Source organism: Marmota monax, unplaced genomic scaffold (genome assembly GCF_021218885.2).
Source record: "Marmota monax isolate L192 unplaced genomic scaffold, Marmota_monax_Labrador192_F-V1.1 WCK01_AAM20220418_F8-fsc00061, whole genome shotgun sequence".
Classification (NCBI taxonomy): Eukaryota; Metazoa; Chordata; class Mammalia; order Rodentia; family Sciuridae; genus Marmota; species Marmota monax.
In genome coordinates, this window is record NW_026695230.1 from 18,232,452 (window position 1) to 18,254,222 (window position 21,771).

At 41.2% G+C, this 21,771-nt stretch overlaps 1 protein-coding gene across 1 annotated transcript in view; it reads right to left on the minus strand.

Moving 5' to 3' along the window:
- Syt9 (synaptotagmin 9) overlaps positions 1 to 21,771 on the minus strand; it is a 176,663-nt gene that overhangs the window by 103,822 nt on the left and 51,070 nt on the right. Inside the window, exon 2 of the mRNA XM_046438162.2 lies at positions 6,194 to 6,545. Coding sequence (XP_046294118.1) covers positions 6,194 to 6,545 — 352 coding nt within the window. The remainder of the gene's footprint in view (positions 1 to 6,193; positions 6,546 to 21,771) is intronic.

Genomic DNA, 21,771 nt, shown 5'->3' on the forward strand with positions numbered 1-21,771 from the left:
AAAAAGCAAATCCAAAGCAAGAGGGAAGAATGATCCGAACATAGTGTTATGACCTGAGCTCTCTCCACCCCAAAAGAGGGGGTTTCCAAATGGTCAATGGAGGTGGTCTTTGAGTGCAGTATACAAGAGGTTTTTCAGGACCAGGTCTGGAACTTTAATATCACAGAGTGACATCGATTATGATATTGAGTGATCATGGTCAGGGGGAATCTGTGTTCAAAACACAGTTTTCTGAGTAGATGTGGGGATCCTGGATTTTGGTGTTCTCAGGACTCAAAGTGCACAATAAATGGAAAGAGAAAAAAGTAAACCTTAAGGATGGTGGGAGAGGGAGGCAGAAAGCTGAAAGATAGTCTCCTCTGTAAATAACTTGCTACAGAGAAGCTGGATGCTGGGATTTAAACTCAGCTTCCTCCACCTCTCATTCTCTCTCAGGGGCAGCAGAGGCAATTTCCTATCATGGAAGAGACAGGGAAAAGAACTTAAAGACTGAACTTGGCTGAGAAATGAAAAAGACCTGAACTGGAAGATTTGTGGTTGAGCTTGTTGAAAGTTTGAGTTCAAATATAATTAACAAATTTTGTAAAGTGGGTTTCCCATAATAAACTCCAAAACATACTTGTACACCTGAAGCAATCTAAGCCTTGTGCTGAGCTGTAGCCATGAATAAGGAAGAGGCAAGAGCCCAGAGCCAAAAAGGTTTTCCTTCTTTCCTTTTCTCATATGTGAATTAACCAGTCCCAGCTCTAGTATCAGGCCCTGACTCATCACCCAAATAGCCAACTATGTCCATCAGATCTTAAGAAAGAGGACATTACTGTAATTCAACAAATGTGAATATGCAAAGGAAGGTGTCAAGTGGAGCGGAAGTTATAGAGAAGCACAGTCCATGCCTTGAAGGAAATAACAGGTCAGGCAAGCGAGGAGATAGTCCTCCAGGATCTGTAAAGCAGGGCAGATGGGGATAAGTCAGTACTTAGGGGTTAGAGAGCCTGAGAGCAGAAAGGGAGAATGAAAGTCCTCTGGCTTAGGACATTTTCATGGAGCAGATGGTACTTGAGCTGGGCTTGCCTATTTAATTTAGCCTCATCCTTATTCTCTTCCAAAGTGATGTTGTAGACGTCCAGAGAGAAATTAACTAATTTTCATCTAGGTCTCAGCTCTCTAAGAGGATCTTCAGCTGTCTGACTCCAGCAGTTTTCATATAAGCCCAGCTATCATATATACCCCTTTACATATATGTCCACCACATCTCACATTCCAGGCTCTATAAGAACCAGTGTTTAGAATTCCCAACATCCCTTTCATCTCTGGGTTTAAGGTACAACCATGGACAAGTGCACTCTCTTCCGTGTTCCCTCACCTCAGTGGCCTCATCTCAGAGGTGAAACCTGACCTATCCCTTCCCTGGTTCTGGGGTACTAGTGTTGGCCAGGCTTCAAGGTCCAAGGAGAGACAAGACAGAATCAAACTGTAACTTCAGAACTATCACTGATTCCTTGACTACATTCTAGTCAAGGCAGGAAGTGTGGAAACACTCGAGACAGGACGCTGTTTATCTTCTCTGAAACTCCCATGGTGGTGGAGAGGCAAGAGTTTGGTTGTTCTAAACCATAGCAGACATAGAAAGGGAAGAACTAGACAGGGGCTGTTAATACACTTCAAGGACAGGAGGGAATGGGAACCTGAGATTTTCTTGGCTTGGGCTTCTCTAGTGAATGAGATAATGAAGGCATCAAGCATCAGGCCTTGGGGCCAGTAGAGTAGTGTGGTCAAGGGCAATTCAATACACTGAAGTATGACCTGCTTCTTCACACCATTTCCGAAGTTAAACAGGTTAGAAACCTTGGTGTCACTGTCAAATACTATATCCCCCATAACTGGCAAGACTTCTGCCCACCAACACCTTATCTAAAGTCACTCATATCATCTGTGTCTTTCCATTCCCACTGTTCCCATGACAGGCTTGGACTAGCCTTCTGTATCCACTCTTTGCCCTATCCCGCATATCTTATGCATTCAAATTAATCTTCTAAAGAACAATTTGAACACTTCAATGTTTGTAACTGATGCTTTTCTTTTGGGTCTTTAAAGGGAGGACTATATTTTTTTCTAATACCAGAACCTAGTAGAGAATTTGACACATAACAGATGCTTAGTACACGTGTTTATAGTAAGTATACAAACACCATGAACTTAACAATTTCTGAAAATTAAATCCCAGTAGAGAAAATACACATTTATATCTAGTTTCAGGGTCTCATGGAAGTTGAGATAGGTCTAGGCAACTTCCACTTTTTAAGTTGTTAGTTTATTAAAATCTGAAGAAAGTTCAAAAGCTTTTTGCTCTCAACACAAAAACATAGGTTCACAGAAATGTGCTACTCATGATTACAACATTTAATCTTTGTGTACTACTTATGAGAGTTGTGGCCAGTAAAGGGACCCAAGTTTAAAATGTGATAGTTATCTTATTCTTTCAATCCTGTCATTGCATCTCTGTACGTCTGTGGATTGCTTAATTCAGAAATAAGGTCAAAAGTCTAAATGGGAGACTCTTAATGAATGTAAAGCCTGAGAAAAATGGCCTTCTGCCAGTCTCACACCATTATGGGCCCTACTCAGTTTATACTTCTGGCCATTTGCCATTATTGACAGCAGAACAAGAGAAAAGCAGCCTGCTATTGATCAATGTATTCTATCAGTCATTCATGGAAAAAAAAATCTGCTATATACCAGGCACCAGGTACAGAGAAAGAAACAATATAGATGTGGTCTCTGAGTTGACAGAACTCTTTGTCTAGTGGGGAGTATAGGCAATAAATAATCACATAGAAATAGTGTTCAATAAAACAAGGCAACATGAGAACTTAAGAGTGGGAGGGAGTGCAGGACAAAATGCATCTTTCAGGTGGGGTGTCAGGGAGACCTTTGTGGGCAGGAGATATTTTAGCTAGGACATTCAAGCTGCAAAGGATCCAGGAAAGGCAAAGATAATGGAAAAGCATTCCTGGCTGAGGGAATAGTGGTGTGAAGGTCTCTAGGTAGCAGGAGGCTTGGTATACTGAAGGAAGCAGGAGAGATCCAGCTAGTGTAGCTGGACTGTGATGAGCTTTCTATAGGCAATGCCTCCTACAGAGTCCACGTAAACAGTGTACACTGGGGTTTGCAACATGGAAGATCTGGTAGGAGGAGAGGCTCTGCCAATACCATGCAAGGCCTTCACAGACATGTTAAGAAGTTTGTGATACGACCAGTCAGTTTTCATAGCACCAAAGTGTTATATACAGGAAATCTGAGAAGGCTTAAATAACCAGGATGGACTTTCATCTTGAGACATGAATGAGGAAATGAATTTGACAGCCTTTCAATGTTCCTTCTATTTTGGAGAACCAGAGATTTTTGTATACTTGGGATAGGGTCCTTTATAATAAAGCTCTGGTATTGAAAAACTCTTGAAAAATGAAGATATACACATTTCCAACACATTAAATCATTAACACAGAGAGATTTCACCCAAGTTGAAAAGAATTAACAGGAATTTTAGATAGTTTTAATAGTAATTGAGCAAACTAGACACAGAATCTTACATGATTGGTCTTGTAACCACAGAAAGTCATCCTGACCAGAAACATTTGAAGATCAAACAAGGTTCATCTTTAGGGTATTCCAAATGGCACTGGTATGAGCCACATGTATCCAATTTGAAAAAAGTTAAGATTTCCAGTGTAAATGCTATGACAGAAGCTATGGCAATCATGGTGACAAGGAGGATGTCCTTAAATGGGAATCTAAGTCATATGCGCAACTGGGCCAAAGAGGTATCCTCAGAACCCTGCAACAAGTGATAACTGCTATGGGACAGAAACAGTGAGAAAGGAAAGGACATAATGAGAAAGAAGGTAAAAGAAATAACAGCTGGCAGAACAGACTACTCAGGGTCATTTCAACAGAGTACTTTTCCCCTTCTCAAATATGTTACTTAAAAAAAGAATGTTAAAAATGTTTTGGAGATGAAGGAAATTTCATTTGCTTTCCCCCTTTGTCAGGAAAAAGGTTTGTGTGTGTGTGTGTGTGTGTGTGTTCTTATAATGCAACACAATCACTAAAGAATCAGAGGACCATACACTACTAGACAAAGATATGTATCTGCAAACAGAACCCACAAAACTAGGTCAGTAGTAATTTAAGTATGAATGTTTTAAATGCATAAAGATGCAAATTCATATTTAATACTAGGTCAAATGCAGCTGGGAAGAATTTAGTTTTCTAACAGCAGTTCAGCTATTGCTAAACCTGATTTTGGCCATCAGAAAAGATAATTTAATTGCATGTCTCCCAAACTAAAATAAATCTAAATGTAAAATTCATTTTACAGGGATAATTCCTTTGCTTTCCTCCCTCTCTCTCTCTCTCTCTCTCTCTCTCTCTCTCTCTCTCTTTTTTTCTTATACCCAATTTCTACAAATCAGTAGGGAAGATAACAACGGTTTTTCTCTTTTAAGCAAATTATATTTTTGATACACAGGGTACTCATATATTTTTCTAGAATCAATATGATAATTATAGTGATATTATTGGTATCAGTTTATTACAATTATATGGCAGAGTGCTCAGATCAAATCTAATAAAAACAGTTGGAGGAACCCAGACAAGATAAATTATATGCAGAAAAGAACCAAATAGAAGACAATTTCACTGGAATCCTCATCTAAAAGGCTCCACATCTTAAAGTACTGAGAGGATTTTATTATGAATCTGCACCACTGCATGAACTCCATGATGGCATCAAACAGAGTTCTAGTTATATTTAAGTCTTAAATCTGAAGAGAAATCCTAGTGATAAAATCTGAGGGTTTCTTGTAAATTAAATGGCAAACAACCGCCCATTTCCTTACAGAGGAATATTTTAAGTTTAGCTCTTTGGTTCAGAATTGGAAATGATGCTAAAACAGGTTTCTGAAAAAATTAAACTGTAAACTGTCATATTCCATCCCCCTGAATGTGAATGAGCAGAGCCTCTAGGATAAACTTGATTAACATAGAAAAGGGTAAAATCTTATTTCTGTTTCTACAGAATAAAAGATTTCTTGAAACACCCCCAAACTGTGTTAATACTGTCCAAATAATAGCATATGCTATTCCTTTACTACCCAAGCAAATGTTTTCATTTTAAAGAAAGGTGATTCTGTGTGTTTTTTTCCCCTAACATCTCTTACTAAAACTAGGCTGTTATATCCAGTGGTTTAGAATTGGCTGTTTAGCCTCAAACCCACCTTTCTGCAATCTGAGTTGAGAATAGGCCTGTCTCAATGACAACAGTGATAATAATACAAAAAGCAAACTGGCAGCACTTACTAGGTGCAGACTGTGTAAGTGTATGTTGTCATTTCCTTTTAAAAATCACCTCAAAGTTGGTATTATTCTACTTCTCACATAAAAGAAATGGCACATACAGACATTAAGTAATTTGTTCAATGTTACACATATAGGTAATAATAGATCAATTCATTAGACCTAAGAGCCATGATTTTCATTACTCTCCTTCATTATTTCTCTACTGTTTAAGAGCGCAAAGCACCCAAACAATAGAAAGAGAGTAACCCAAGGTTTCTAGGTACTCTGTAGGCCTTACAAAGGCTGGAGATGGACAAAGACCTCCAGCTACATTGTGGAGTCTAAAGACAGACTATTTGTGACTCCTAGGCCAGGCCAGGACAGAGACACAGTGAATAAATTCTGCAGCTCTAGGAGAACAGCAGAGAACAGTAGTGAAGGAAGAGCTCAGGTTCTAGTGTTGGTTGAACCAGGGTTCAAATCCTGACTTGGGTGCTTGACTTTGTTACTTAATCTTCTCGACTTAAGTTTCTTCTATTATAAAATAAAATGATAATAGCATCCATATCAAAGTTTTAAGTTATAATAAAATAATGCACATAATGTTTATACATTATACTAGATACATGATAAGTTCTAACAATGTTAGCTATTACTTTTATGGACTTGGTAGAGACTAAGTAGCACTCAGGAACTAACTCCTCACAGGAAGCACAGTTTTCCCATACTCATATTTCTGATACTGAATGGACATCTAAAAGGTTACATGCTTCTTGGCTATTCAATGCCATAACTGACAAAAAAGGGAAGGGTGGTCTCTGCCTTGCATATCAGAAAGGAAGTGGGCATTACTGACCGAGCCGATGAGGTTGGCTCTGTAACTTGGCGCTGCACACGGACGCCATGGGCACAGTTCTCCTGGACCCCCGGCTGGGTGGAGAGGGGAATGTCAGGGGAGGTGTGGCTGATCTTCATGGAAGAGTCAGGGCAGGGTGTGGGCAGATCTAGGAAGTCCTCACTGTTCTCCTGCTCATTGGTCTCTGTGTCCGTGCAGTTAAAAGGTTCCTGGTTGTTGTCTTTGCTACCAGAGAGTAGGCCTCGTTCTCGCCATGGAACCCAGCAGAGTTTCCAAGACACGAAGAGAGACACGCCAAAGAGGGCAAGACCACAGGCAGTGACCACAAGAGTCAGCAGGCTCACTGAGATATCTGAAAAGAAGCAAAGATCAAAGGTCAGTGTGATTGTGCCTCCAATATATATCCATTGCACTGTGTGAGAAGAATCACAGTCTCATCCATTTATTCCTAAGGAGGTGATTGCAGGAGGCCAGGCTGGGGGATGCTGCAGGGTCACCTGATTCTGGGGCAGTAACAATGAGAATTTGGACACAAACCAGAGGACCAGCAAAAGCAGAGAGAAGGTAAGATAACACCCAGGATGTGTATAGAAACAATGAGAAGCCTGCAGCAGCAAGAAACAGGTTATATTCTGGAGGAGGAAAAATGTTCCGCAAGTTGAATGAGACCCTATCCTACATGCAGCACAAATCGTTAACGTTTTCTGAGCAGGGTACTTGCAATTGTTATTTAAAATTACTGTGGGAGGAGGAGGGAGGGGTGAGAGGAAGAGGAGGAGAAGGAGAAAGAAGAGGTGGAGGGAGAAGAGGAAAAGAAGAAGGGGATGAGTAAGAGGAGGAGGAGGAAGGGCAGCAATAATAACAAAAACAACAATCAGCTGCAAAAATAAAGGAGAAGAAGAAGAAGATGGCGGCGAGGGTAGTGCATTGCCCCCGTGTGCCGCATCACTGTGTGAGAGAATGACGAGTCAGGACGGCTAAAGGCTATCTTGTTAGGAATTTCCAGCAATAGTGGGGTGCTCCGGAACCTGGAGGAAGGATTTCCATCGCACGAGGATCGGCTACGGGGACTCAAATGCGAGAGATTTGTTGCACGGAGGGTAACACTGCTTATTCAGCAAATCGCCCCGCGGCTAGAGTCTGCAGCGCGCGCTGGGAAACGAGGAGATAGCGACGCAGGGATACAGCGCTGCAGTTTCTGCCAGCCGTGCAAGCACCGTACTCAGGGCTGAATTCTGGGTTCGAGACGGGGGAAGGAAGCGGTCCAATTCGGTTCTCCACACCGGTCAGACCACAGAGGAGGCCAGCGGCCACCATCTTGGAGAGCTGACGTCACCATCCCTGTTTTCAACTGACCGCAGCTCATTCAGCCATAGAACAGGTAATTTCAGGCTGCCATTCGCCAGCGGCTTGCAGACAGATCACTCAGGCTCAGTGTTAAATAACCCGCAGAAACTGCTTCTTGGAGCCTGCTCTTATCAGAGCATACACCGAGCACGGAGCGGCTGAGTTCCAGCTCCCGGAACTGCTCTGGCCCAGGGCTAAGGAGCCCGCGGAAACTGCTTCTTGGTCCGGGTCCTGCTGAATACTGTGGAGGTAAATACCAACCGAGCCTTCGTGGGCAGTGGCAACAGGACTGAGACGGGGCCTGTGAGGGCCGGTCAGGACTCACCCGTTGCTTTGGTCACCCGGCAAAGGGAACGAAATGCTGCCATTCGCATGGGATACCAACATGGCAGAGATCTGATGTCATCAGAAAGCGGCGGAGGACAGAACATCATCAATACCAGCGGCGACAGAAACAGTTGGTCTCCTGGTAGGGAGGGTGAGTCACAGACACCCGAGTCTCTCTCGCTTTGTCGTCGAGCCAGAGGGGAGGAGCCGGGCCGCCGCCCGCGCCCGGAACAAGCCCAGCAGCTCGCTGGCGTGGTGGTCGCGTGACCCCAATTGGAGAGGGAGCGGAGCGGAGCCGCCACCCGCGCCTGCAAGGTAAGCAGACCTGCGACAGACTGGCGGGTCAGGCCCAGCGGCCTGCCAGCGTGCTACACACGTCACCCCAACTGGAGTAGGGGCAGAGCAGAGCCTTCGCCCGCACCCGGATCAGGCCCCGCCAGTGTGGTGGACAAGTGACCCCAATTGGAGTGGGGGCGGAGCGGAACCGCCACCCGTGCCCGCAGGGTGGGCAGACCTGCGACCAACCTGCAGATCAGGCCCAGCGGTCCGCGGGCGTGGTAGGAGGGGCAGGGCAGAGCCGCCGCCCGCGCCTGCAAGGTAGGCAGACCTGCGACAGACCGGCAGATCATGCCCAGCGGCCTGCCGGCGTGGTACACACGTCACCCCAATTGGAGTAGGGGCAGAGCAGAGTCGCGGCCCATGCCAGGAACAGGCCCAGCAACCTGCCGGCGTGGTAGTCACGACACCCCAATTGGAGTAGGGGCAGAGCAGAGCCGCCACCCGTGCCCGAAAGGTGGGCAGACCTGTGACCGACAAGCGGGACAGGCCCAGTGGCCTGCCGGTGCGACAGACAGGTCACCCCATTTGGAGTAGGGGCAGAGCAGAGCCGCCGCCCGTGCCCGCAAGGTGGGCAGACCTGCGACCGACCGGTGGAACAGGTCCAGCGGCCGGCCGGGGTGGTAGGCACATCACCCCAATTGGAGTAGGGGCAGAGCAGAGCCTTCATCCGCGCCCGGAACAGGCACAGCGGCCCGCAGGTGTGGTAGACAAGTCACACCAATCGGAGGGGGGGCAGAGCAGAGCCGCCGCCCGCGCCTGCAGGGTAGGCAGACCTGCGACCGACCGGCAGAACAGGCCCAGGGGTCCGCGGGCGTGGTACACACCTCACACCAATTGGAGGAGGGGCAGAGCAGAGCCGTCGCCCACGCCTGCAAGGTAGGCAGACCGTCGCCCACGCCTGCAAGGTAGGCAGACCGCCGCCCGCGCCTGCAAGGGAGACTTTTCAAATATACAAGAGCAATATACATATATAGGGGAAAAAACATTTCAAAAACACAACAGTTTCACCAAGCAGAAAGAAACGCAAGCAGTATGAAAATACAAGGAAAGAAAGGACCACAATCAATGCAAGTCAACTCAACTTTAGAAGAGGTAACAGCTGCAGCAGATGGAATGTCAGATAAAGAATTCAGGATATACATGCTTCAGATGATCTGGAGTATCAAGGAAGACATTAGACAGCAAAATCAGACAATGAAAGATCACTTCGACAATGAATTACGCAAACAAATCCAGGAAGCAAAGGATCAACTATACAGGGAGATAGAGGTTATAAAAAACAAACAAACAGAAATCCTAGAAATGCAGGAAGCAATAAACCAACTTAAAAACTCAATGGAGAATACTACCAGCAGAGTAGAACACTTAGAAGATAGAACATCAGACAATGAAGACAAAGTATTTCAACTGGAAAAGAACATAGACAGCTCAGCAAGACTGTTAAGAAACCATGAGCAGAACATCCAAGAAATATGGGATAACATTAAGAGACCAAACTTAAGAGTCACTGGGATACAGGAAGGTATAGAACTCCAAACCAAAGGAATGAGCAATCTATTCAATGAAATAATACGAGAAAACTTCCCAGACTTGAAGAATGAGACAGAATCCCAAATCCTAGAAGCCTACAGGACGCCGAATGTGCAAAATCATAAGAAATCCACACCTAGACACATTATAATGAAGATGCCCAACATACAGAATAAGGAGAGAATTTTAAAAGCAACAAGAGAAAGGAAGAAGATTACATTTAGGGGTAAGCCAATCAAGATAACAGCTGATCTTTCAACACAGACTCTGAAAGCTAGAAGATCCTGGAATAACATATTTCAAACACTGAAAGAAAATGGGTTCCAACCAAGAATTGTGTATCCAGCGAAATTAAGCTTCAGGATGGAAGATGAAATCAAAACCTTCCACGATAAACAAAAGTTAAAAGAATTTGCAGCTAGAAAACCATCTCTTCAAAACATCCTCGGCAAAACATTACAGGAAGAGGAAATGGAAAATAACAATGAAAACCAACAGTGGGAGGTAGGACAGTAAAGGGGGGGAAATAATCAAAGAGGAAAACAAACCATGTTTAGTAACAGAAATAAACAAATATGGCTGGAAGAACAACCCATATCTCAATAATAACCCTAAATGTTAATGGCTTAAACTCACCAATTAAGAGACACAGGCTAGTAGAATGGATCACAAAACAAGACCCAACAATATGCTGCCTACAGGAGACGCATTTGATAGAAAAAGACATACATAGGCTGAAGGTGAAAGGTTGGGAAAAATCATATCACTCATATGGACTTCGGAAACAAGCAGGAGTGTCCATACTCATATCAAATAAAATAGATTTCAAGCCAAAGTTAATCAAAAGGGATAAAGAGGGACACTACATACTGCTTAAGGGAACCATACACCAACAAGACATAACAATCATAAATATATATGCCCCAAACAATGGTGCAGCTATGTTCGTCAAACAAACTCTTCTCAAGTTCAAGAGTCTAATAGACCACCATACAATAATCATGGCAGACTTCAACACACCTCTCTCGCCACTGGACAGATCTTCCAAACAAAAGTTGAATAAGGAAACTATAGAACTCAATAACACAATTAATAACCTAGACTTAATTGACATATATAGAATATACCACCCAACATCAAGCAGTTACACTTTTTTCTCAGCAGCACATGGATCCTTCTCAAAAATAGATCATATATTATGTCACAGGGCAACTCTTAGACAATATAAAGGAGTAGAGATAATACCATGCATCTTATCTGATCATAATGGAATGAAACTGAAAATCAACGATAAAAGAAGGAAGGAAAAAGCATACATCACTTGGAGAATGAACAATAGGTTACTGAATGATCAATGGGTTATAGAAGACATCAAGGAGGAAATTAAAAAATTCTTAGAGATAAAGGAAAACACAGACACAACATATCGGAATCTATGGGACACATTGAAAGCAGTTCTAAGAGGAAAATTCATTGCTTGGAGTTCATTCCTTAAAAAAAGAAAAAACCAACAAATAAATGATCTCATACTTCATCTCAAAATCCTTGAAAAAGAAGAGCAAAACAACAGCAAAAGAAGTAGAAGGCAAGAAATAATTAAAATCAGAGCTGAAATTAAAGAAATCGAAACAAAAGAAACAATTGAAAAAATTGACAAAACTAAAAGTTGGTTCTTTGAAAAAATAAACAAAATTGACAGACCCTTAGCCATGCTAGCGAAGAGAAGAAGAGAGAGAACTCAAATTACTAGCATATGGGATGAAAAAGGCAATATCACAACAGACACTTCAGAAATACAGAAGATAATCAAAAACTATTTTGAATCCTTATACTCCAATAAATTAGAAGATAGTGAAGGCAAAGAAAAATTTCTTAAGTCATATGATCTGCCCAGATTGAGTCAGGAGGATATAGACAACCTAAACAGACCAATATCAATTGAGGAAATAGTAGAAACCATAAAAAGACTACCAACTAAGAAAAGCCCAGGACCGGATGGGTATACAGCAGAGTTTTACAAAACCTTTAAAGAGGAACTAATACCAATACTTTTCAAGCTACTTCAGGAAATAGAAAAAGAGGGAGAACTTCCAAATTCATTCTATGAGGCCAACATCACCCTGATACCTAAACCAGACAAAGACACTTCAAAGAAAGAAAACTACAGACCAATATCTCTAATGAACCTAGATGCAAAAATCCTCAATAAAATTCTGGCGAATCGGATACAAACACATATCATAAAAATTGTGCACCATGATCAAGTAGGATTCATCCCTGGGATGCAAGGCTGGTTCAATATACGGAAATCAATAAATGTTATTCACCACATCAATAGACTTAAAAATAAGAACCATATGATCATCTCGATAGATGCGGAAAAAGCATTCGACAAAGTACAGCATCCCTTTATGTTCAAAACTCTAGAAAAACTAGGGATAACAGGAACATACCTCAATATTGTAAAAGCAATCTATGCTAAGCCTCAGGCTAGCATCATTCTGAATGGAGAAAAACTGAAGGCATTCCCTCTAAAATCTGGAACAAGACAGGGATGCCCTCTCTCTCCACTTCTGTTCAACATAGTTCTCAAAACACTGGCCAGAGCAATTAGACAGACGAAAGAAATTAAAGGCATAAAAATAGGAAAAGAAGTACTTAAATTATCACTATTTGCGGATGATATGATAATATATCTAACAGACCCAAAAGGGTCTACAAAGAAACTGCTAGAGTTAATAAATGAATTCAGCAAAGTGGCAGGATATAAAATCAGCACGCATAAATCAAAGGCATTTCTGTATATCAGCGACAAAACTTCTGAAACGGAAATGAGGAAAAACACCCCATTCACAATATCCTCAAAAAAAAATAAAATACTTGGGAATCAACCTAACAAAAGAGGTGAAAGATTTATACAATGAAAACTACAGAACCCTAAAGAGAGAAATAGAAGAAGATCTTAGAAGATGGAAAAATATACCCTGTTCATGGATAGGCAGAACTAACATCATCAAAATGGCGATATTACCAAAAGTTCTCTATAGGTTTAATGCAATGCCAATCAAAATCCCAATGGCATTTCTTGTAGAAATAGAGAAAGCAATCATGAAATTCATATGGAAAAATAAAAGACCCAGAATAGCAAAAACAACGCTAAGCAGGAAGTGTGAATCAGGTGGTATAGCGATACCAGACTTCAAACTATACTACAGAGCAATAGTAACAAAAACAGCATGGTACTGGTACCAAAACAGGCGGGTGGACCAATGGTACAGAATAGAGGACACAGAAATCAATCCACAAAACTACAACTATCTTATATTTGATAAAGGGGCTAAAAGCATGCAATGGAGGAAGGATAGCATCTTCAACAAATGGTGCTGGGAAAACTGGAAATCCATATGCAACAAAATGCAACTGAATCCCTTTCTCTCGCCATGCACAAAAGTTAATTCAAAATGGATCAAGGAGCTTGATATCAAATCAGAGACACACCGTCTGATAGAAGAAAAAGTTGGCTACGATCTACATATGGTGGGTTCGGGCTCCAAATTCCTCAACAGGACACCCATAGCACAAAAGTTAATAACTAGAATCAACAAATGGGACTTACTCAAACTAAAAAGTTTTTTCTCAGCAAAAGAAACAATAAGAGAGGTAAATAGGGAGCCTACACCCTGGGAACAAATCTTTACTCCTCACACTTCAGATAGAGCCCTAATATCCAGAGTATACAAAGAACTCAAAAAATTAGACAATAAGAGAACAAACAACCCAATCAACAAATGGGCCAAGGACCTGAACAGACACTTCTCAGAGGAGGACATACAGTCAATCAACAAGTACATGAAAAAATGCTCAACATCTCTAGCTGTCAGAGAAATGCAAATCAAAACCACCCTAAGATACCATCTCACTCCAGTAAGATTGGCAGCCATTAGGAAGTCAAACAACAACAAGTGCTGGCGAGGATGTGGGGAAAAGGGTACACTTGTACATTGCTGGTGGGACTGCAAATTGGTGCAGCCAATTTGGAAAGCAGTATGGAGATTTCTTGGAAAGCTGGGAATGGAGCCACCATTTGACCCAGCTATTCCCCTTCTTGGTCTATTCCCTAAAGACCTAAAAAGAGCATGCTACAGGGACACTGCTACATCGATGTTCATAGCAGCACAATTCACAATAGCAAGACTGTGGAACCAACCTAGATGCCCTTCAATAGACGAATGGATTAAAAAAAATGTGGCATTTATACACAATGGAGTATTACTCTGCATTAAAAAATGACAAAATCATAGAATTTGCAGGGAAATGGATGGCATTAGAGCAGATTATGCTAAGTGAAGCTAGCCAATCCCTAAAAAACAAATGCCAAATGTCTTCTTTGATATAAGGAGAGTAACTAAGAACAGAGTAGGGACGAAGAGCAGGAGAATAAGATTAACATTTAACAGGGATGAGAGGTGGGAGGGAAAGGGAGAGAGAAGGGAAATTGCATGGAAATGGAAGGAGACCCTCAGCGTTATACAAAAGTACATACAAGAGGAAGTGAGGGGAAAGGGAAAAATAATACAAGGGGGAGAAATGAAGGTCAGTAGAGGGGGTAGAGAGAGAAGAGGGGAGGGGAGGGGAGGGGAGGGGGGATAGTAGAGGATAGGAAAGGCAGCAGAATACAACAGACACTAGTATGGCAATATGTAAATCAATGGATGTGTAACTGATGTGATTCTGCAATCTGTATATGGGGTAAAAATGGGAGTTCATAACCCACTTGAATCAAAGTGTGAAATATGATATATCAAGAAATATGTAATGTTTTGAACAACCAACAATAAAAAATTTAAAAAAAATAAAATAAAATTACTGTTTCATCTCAGAGAGCTATATAATGCAATTTGGGAATTAAATTACATTTTTTTTTTAAAACAAGAGACACTAGGGTGTTTTTTTTTCACTTTTGCTATTAATTTTAAAAGATCTAAGCAAAATAGAGCTCAAGGTGGGATCCAAGATGGCAGGCCAGAGGGAGGCAGCATTCTGTGTTGCTCTAAGACCTAGGTCTCAACTAGTGGGAATACTGCTTTGCAGAGAGCAATAGAGGACCCCTCCACAGCTGATCCTGGCACAAGAATCACAGCCGCCATGCTGCACAGGGCCCCAGGCCTCAGCATTAGAAAAGGACTCCCTACTCCCAGACTACTAGCCCATGCAGGTCTTGCGGGTGCCTCAGAAGGACCACCAACATCAGCAACAGCACAGAATTCCCAGACGCCTCCCAGGAAGAACACTCAGCCACTACCCATGCACAGGAACTTCGGCTGCCACTCCTGTGTGGACCCCCATCTACTAATGTGGGGCTCCCCTGGTCGCCTCCGTCTTGGGACTCAACAGCTACTGCCATAGTCCCCTACTCGGTTTAGCCTGCCTGCACCTAGGGACATCACAGGCTCTGCAGAAAGCCGACAGTTGCAACACTGCATCATCTTTGAACATATTACACAATGCCATGGCCCATCTCCCCCCACCCAACCCGACACCCCATGGTTGAATGCAGCTGCCTCCATCCTGGATCACCTCCATCACCATCTTTCGTCGGGGCAATTACCAGTTTGGAACACCAGATAGCCAGGTACCTCTGAGACAGGTGCGCAGCCACCAGAGTGCACACACAAGACACCTGGAGAGAAAGGTTCCTGATTAGAAAGAAGAAAGGAAAGGGTAAGGGAGACACACTTTAGAGACTAATTTAGAGGGCAGGAACTGTGAGGTCTACAGGTAAGATGAGGAGATAAGACCCAGCACCCACGTCAAAGGAGCAGACTCCAAAGGAGATCCTTGAGGTGCAGTCTCCCAACTGCATTGATGGGTGCCACTTCCAGGTGCCCTCCACCCAAGACCAACCCTCACACCCTGGTAACCCCCACCATCCTGAGGGTGGAGATACCAACTAAGAACAGACAACACCATCTATTGGATGAGAAGAGAAGCAGGAAAGATACTTATCTCCAACAAAACAATCCTTGTTTCTTCCTTCGAAGATTTTTTTTTCTTCTCTTTCTTTATTCTCCAGTCCTCACAACCCCAACATATATGAAACCAAGTACTTTGCAGGAATTAGGACACTGAGGACTGAGACAACTGAATACTATATTACAGTTGCGTTGTATATTCCTTTTGTTTATTTGTTTTCTCTCCAAATTTTACTATTTTTAGTTTTCTTAATATATATGTGTGTTTGTCTTATGTTCTTTACTGTCTTCCCTCTTACTTGACTACCCAAAATGACTACCTCTCTATTCTCCTGCTACTAACCTTCTTCTTTAGATTTCTCTTTCACACTTCCTAAGATATAATAACTCTATATCCTCATCTCATACCTTCTCAGCATATCTTCCTACACCTCACCCCTGAATCTTTGTCCACCATCAGAAACTGTAAACACTTTTACAAACCTACTGTTTATGTTGTAGATAATAATCATTTGGTCATCATTTCTGTACATTGTGACCAAACTATAAACATCTTAACAACAACTATTTATTTTAAAAGCCATGAGAGAAAAGAATCAGATCACATATAGGGGGAAACCAATTAGTTTTTGTGTAGATTTTTCAACCTAGACCCTAAAAGTTAGAAGATCCTGGAACAACATATATCAAGCTCTGAAACAAAATGGATGCCAACCAGGGATTTTATATCCAGTGTATCCAGCAGAATTAAGTTTAGATTGGATGATGAAATAAAAACCTTTCATGATTAAAAAAAAAGTTAAAAGGATTTATAGCTAGAAAACCTGTACTACAGAACATACTTGGCAAAACAGTCTATGAAGAGGAAATGAAAAACAACAATGAAAATCAGCAGAGGGAGGTATTACACCAAAGGAAAGCTAATCAAAGGAAAAACCAAGTCAAGTTAAATAACAAAAGTGGCTAAGAATACAAATCATTTTTTCAATGATAACCCTGAATGTTAATGGCCTAAACTCACCAATCAAAAGGCATAGGCTACCTGATTGTATCAAAATAAAAAAGACCCAACAATATGCTGCTTCCAAGAGATTTATCTCACAGGAAAAGATATCCACAGGCTAAAGGTGAAAGGTTGGGAAAAATCATACCACTCACATGGACTATAGAAGTAAGCAGGGGTTTCTATCTTTGTATCGAATAAAGTAGACTTTAAGCTAAAGTTAATCAAAAGGGACAAAGAAGGACATTTCATACTGCTCAAGGGAACTATATACCAACAAGACACAACAATTATAAATATATATGCCCCAAACAATGGAGCATCTATGTTTATCACACAAACTCTTCTCAAGTTCAGGAGTCAAATAGATCACAACACAAAAATTCTGGGTGACTTTAACACACCTTTCTCATCACTAGTTAGATCTTCCAAAGAAAAGCTGAACAAATAATACAATAAATAACTCAATAATACAATCATTAACTTAGACTTAACTGACATATATACAATAGTTCATCCTTCAATAAGCAAATACACTTTCTTTCAACAGCACATGAATCCTTTTCTAAAATAAACCATATATTATGCCACGAAGCAACTCTTAACAAATACAAAAAAAGTTAAGTTACTACCCTGCATTCTATCAGATCATAATGGAAGGAAATTAGAAATCAATGATAAAATAAAAAATAAAAGCTATTCCAACAGCTGGAAACTAAATAATAGGCTACTGAATGAATAATAGGTTGCAAAAGACATCAAGGAGGAGATTTAAAAATTCTTGGAGGTAAATGAGAACACTAATTCAACATATTGAAATCTCTGGGACACTTGAAGGCAGTACTAAGAGGAAAGTACATTGCATGAAGTTCAGTCTTTTTCTTCTTAAAAAAAGAAAAAGTCAACAAATAAATGACCTAAGACTACATCTCAAAGTCCTAGAAAAAGAAGAACAAGTCAACACCAAAAGCAGTAGAATACAGGATATAATTAAAACCAGAGCAGAAATCAATGAAATTGAAACAACAGAAACAACTGAAAACAAATAGTTGGTTCTTTGAAAAAATAAACAAAATTGACAGACCTTTAGCCATGCTCACAAAGAGAAGAGAGAAAACTCAAATCTCTAACATACACGATGAAAAAGGAAATATCACAACAAACAGAAATACAAAAGATAATTAGAAATTATTTTTGAAAACTTGTACTCCAATAAATATCGAAGGCACCAGCAAATTTCTAGAGGCATATGAGTTGCCCAAATTGAATCAGGATGATATACATACACAATGTAAACAGATCAATTTCAAGCAAGGAAATAGAAGATGCCATCAGAAGCCTACCAGCCAAGAAAAACCCAGGATCAGATGGATACACAGCTGAGTTCTACAAGATCTATAAAGAAGAACTGATACCTGTACTCTACAAATTTATTTCATGAAATAGAAAAAGAAGGAGCACTTCCAAACTCATTCTATGAGGCCAATATCACCCCGATTCCAAAACCAGGCAAAGACACATCAAAGAAAGAAAACTTCAGATCAATATTGCTAACGAACATAGACGCAAAAATTCTCAATAAAATTCTGGCAAATTGAAAACAAAAGCATATCAAAAAGATAGCACACCACGATCAAGTGGGGTTCATCCCAGGGATGCAAGGTTGGTTCAACACACAGAAATCAATAATTATAATTCATCCCATCAATATACTTAAAGATAAGAATCAAACGATCATCTCAATAAATGCAGAAAAAGCATTCAACAAAATACAGCACCCATACATGTGCAAAACACTAGAAAAACTAGGGATAATAGGAACATATCTTTTTAAAAAATATTTATTTTTTAAGTTTTTTTAGGTGGACACAATATCTTTATTTTACATTTATGTGGTGCTGAGAATCGAACCCAGTGCCTCATGCATGCTAGGCAAGCACTCTACCATTGAGCCACAACTCCAGCAGGAATATATCTTAACATTGTAAAAGCTATCTATGCTAAACCCCAGGCCAACATCATTCTAAATGGAGAAAAATTGAAAGCATTCCCTCTAAAAACTGGAACAAGACAGGGATGCCCTCTTTAACCACTTCTATTTAGCATAGCTCTTGAAACTCTGGCCAAAACAATTAGCAGACAAAAGACATTAGAAGGATACACATAGGAAAAGAACTCAAATTAGCACTACTTGCCGACGATATGATTCTACACCTAGAAGACCCCAAAAATTCCACCAGAAAACTTGTAGAACTAGTAAATGAATTCAGCAAAGTTGCAGGATACAAAATCAACACCCATAAATCAAAGGCATTTCTGTATATCAATGACAAATCCTATTAAAGGGAAATGAGGAAAAGTACCCCAATTACAACAGCCTCAAAAAAAAAAAAACAAAACACTTGGGAATCAACCTTATTCGGCATTAAAAGAGAATAAAATTATGGCATTTGCAGGTAAATGGAAGGAGTTCGAGAAGATAATGCTAAGTAAAGTTAGGCAATCCCAAAAACCCAAATACCAAATGTTTTTGTGATATAAGGAGGCTTTTTATAGTGAGTTTGTGGGGCGGGGGGGGAATAGATAAACCCTAGGTAGGTAAATGGTGGGAGAGGGAAGGAGAGGGAAGGAGGGGTATGAGGATAAAAAATACTTTATATACAACCAGAGATATGAAAAATTGTTCTCTATATGTGCAGTATGAATTGTAATGCATTCTACTGTCATTTATATAACAAATTAGAATTTTTAAAAAAGAAAGTAAAAAAAAAAAATAGAGCCCAAGACTTCTGTGAATTTTGTGCTTCAAGAATACCTACCACTAAGTGTTCAGGTTCTCAGGACCCAGGGCAGACTGTCACAATTTGAGTTTCCCAAGCAACAGACCCTGAAACGAGTTACTTAAGAGCAAGAAGTTTATTTAGAAGGTGAAGAAAACATGAAGAAGGAAAGAGAGGAGAACTAGAGATTAACCCTGCAGGGAGGATATTTACAACTCAGAATTACCCCACACAAGGGAAGAGGGACTTGGGTTGCTTATCTACAAACTCCCTTTAGTCACTGACTTGAGGGTGGCTCTCAAAGGCATTAAATGCCTGACTTTTCAAGCTACAGCATGCGTAGGCAACATGAGCTTCAGTGGCAAGAAAAATCCCAAGCTACAGTCAGTACAGAGGTGATAGTAGAGGTTGACAAGCATGCACTGAAGTGGTAAGGGGCATGGCAGGTGATGATTGCAACTGTACATGACCACAGTCCTGAAGCCATGACGTAGCCAATGCCTGTGTTCCTAACTTTCAGTACAGAGCCCAATTTCCTAGGTTTCCACCCCAACCTACAGTAGAATCGGGGAGGCTGATTTCAACCTGAAATCATTTCTGGCACTATTACTGCAAAGGCCACTTCTACTTGTTTTTCCTGCACTCTACTATACTCAGGAGCCCAAATGACTCTCCTGGGATTTGCTTCTATTTGTCCATCATTATCTGCATTGCTTCCATTAAAGTTTTCTGAATGTCCACAGTACCAGGTATTATGCTAGGCTTTGGAGATACGGTATCTACAATAGGGAGCAGGACAGACTCCATACCTTCACAGATTCACATTCATGTGAAGGAGAAAGTCAGAGATGATTTCATCCTCATAATTTTAACTATCCATGGCAACATCAATGTTCTATGATCTCTGACAAATTGCTGAGGCATGTAGGGATCCTCCTACAAGCAAGCCACTTACCTATTGAGTGAAGCTGATCAGCTACCATGTGTGTGCTTTGGAACATTACTTTGACGGCACTTGATCATTCTTACCAAATGACAGCACTGTTGCTTCATGAAAAATTGCTCTTGAGAGAAAACCAACTGCCAGTTTAGTGATGGATCTACTAGATCTCCCAAAAGCCTCCCAAACAATCTTTGCCCTTGTGGTGAGACAATATTACATCTCTATTTGAAAACATTTGGGTTCTGGTTCTAACATGGGTGAGCTGGTACAAATCTTGGTCTCTTCTGTCTCTTCAAATCCCACTGAAATGGGATAAGCAATGGAAAACAAGGAAGGGTACCATCAATCCATCACTGAGCCAGAAACTTTACAGAATTTCTCGAATTTAGGAAAAGCCAATCAGTGCTGAACACCTAACAAAGACAAATGAAGGGACACTGAGCACAAATAAAAATTTAAAATATCAGGTGCAGGGACGAGGGAGAGGGATAAGAGTCAGTGAAGACAAAGTGAAATGTACTACAAACTACACTTCACAGAGCCCCAATATGGGGTGAGGAAGAACATGATTTGACCGAAGGCTCCACTTGGCTGACAGCTCACACAGCAGAGTAAATTGCTGCAGACTCCTATGATAAGTGGTAGGCTAGGTGCACAAGGAAGGAGGAGACCCGGTTCCAGATAATCAAGCTGCCCCTCAAAATACCAATTTCCACTCCCCCTCAATAGATTTTCAAAACAAAACAGGCTCTGTAGAGTTGTGAAATCCATGAATATATTCTGTAATCCAAATGGAAGCAAAACTCCTTCCCCGTGAACTGCTAATTACTTCAGCTTTGTCCTGACATAGACCTGGTTTGGAAACTATTAGCAAAGATTAAAGGAAGGACATGCTGGGAGGCAGTAAGGTTTAGGAACGTGAGGTGATAACTGTATTAAATCCACTAAATAGTCACTCTCCCCTGCCACCGTGTTCCCCTCCCAGGAGCCAGCCTAAATCTCAGTCCTCTGATGTCCTGGACATGTGGCTTGATCTGGCTAGTGAAAGGTGAGTGGGTATGGTCCATTCCACCAGAGCTCTTGCCTTAGGCATAATAAGAGTTCTCAGATTAGGGCTGATCTTCCAGTTTGTCTGTGTAGCATAAAAAGACTTGTGGCATAGGCCCAAAGTCCAAAATGAAAAATAAATTTAAACCTGACCCACAGGCTACTGCAGAGCTGCAAGCAATTCACAGATCTGTGAGCAAAACCTGAATATTTGGTTTTTAAGTTGCTAAGATTTTGAAGGGATTTGTTGCCATGGCAAAAAAGTTGACTAATAGGCATGACTGTCCATA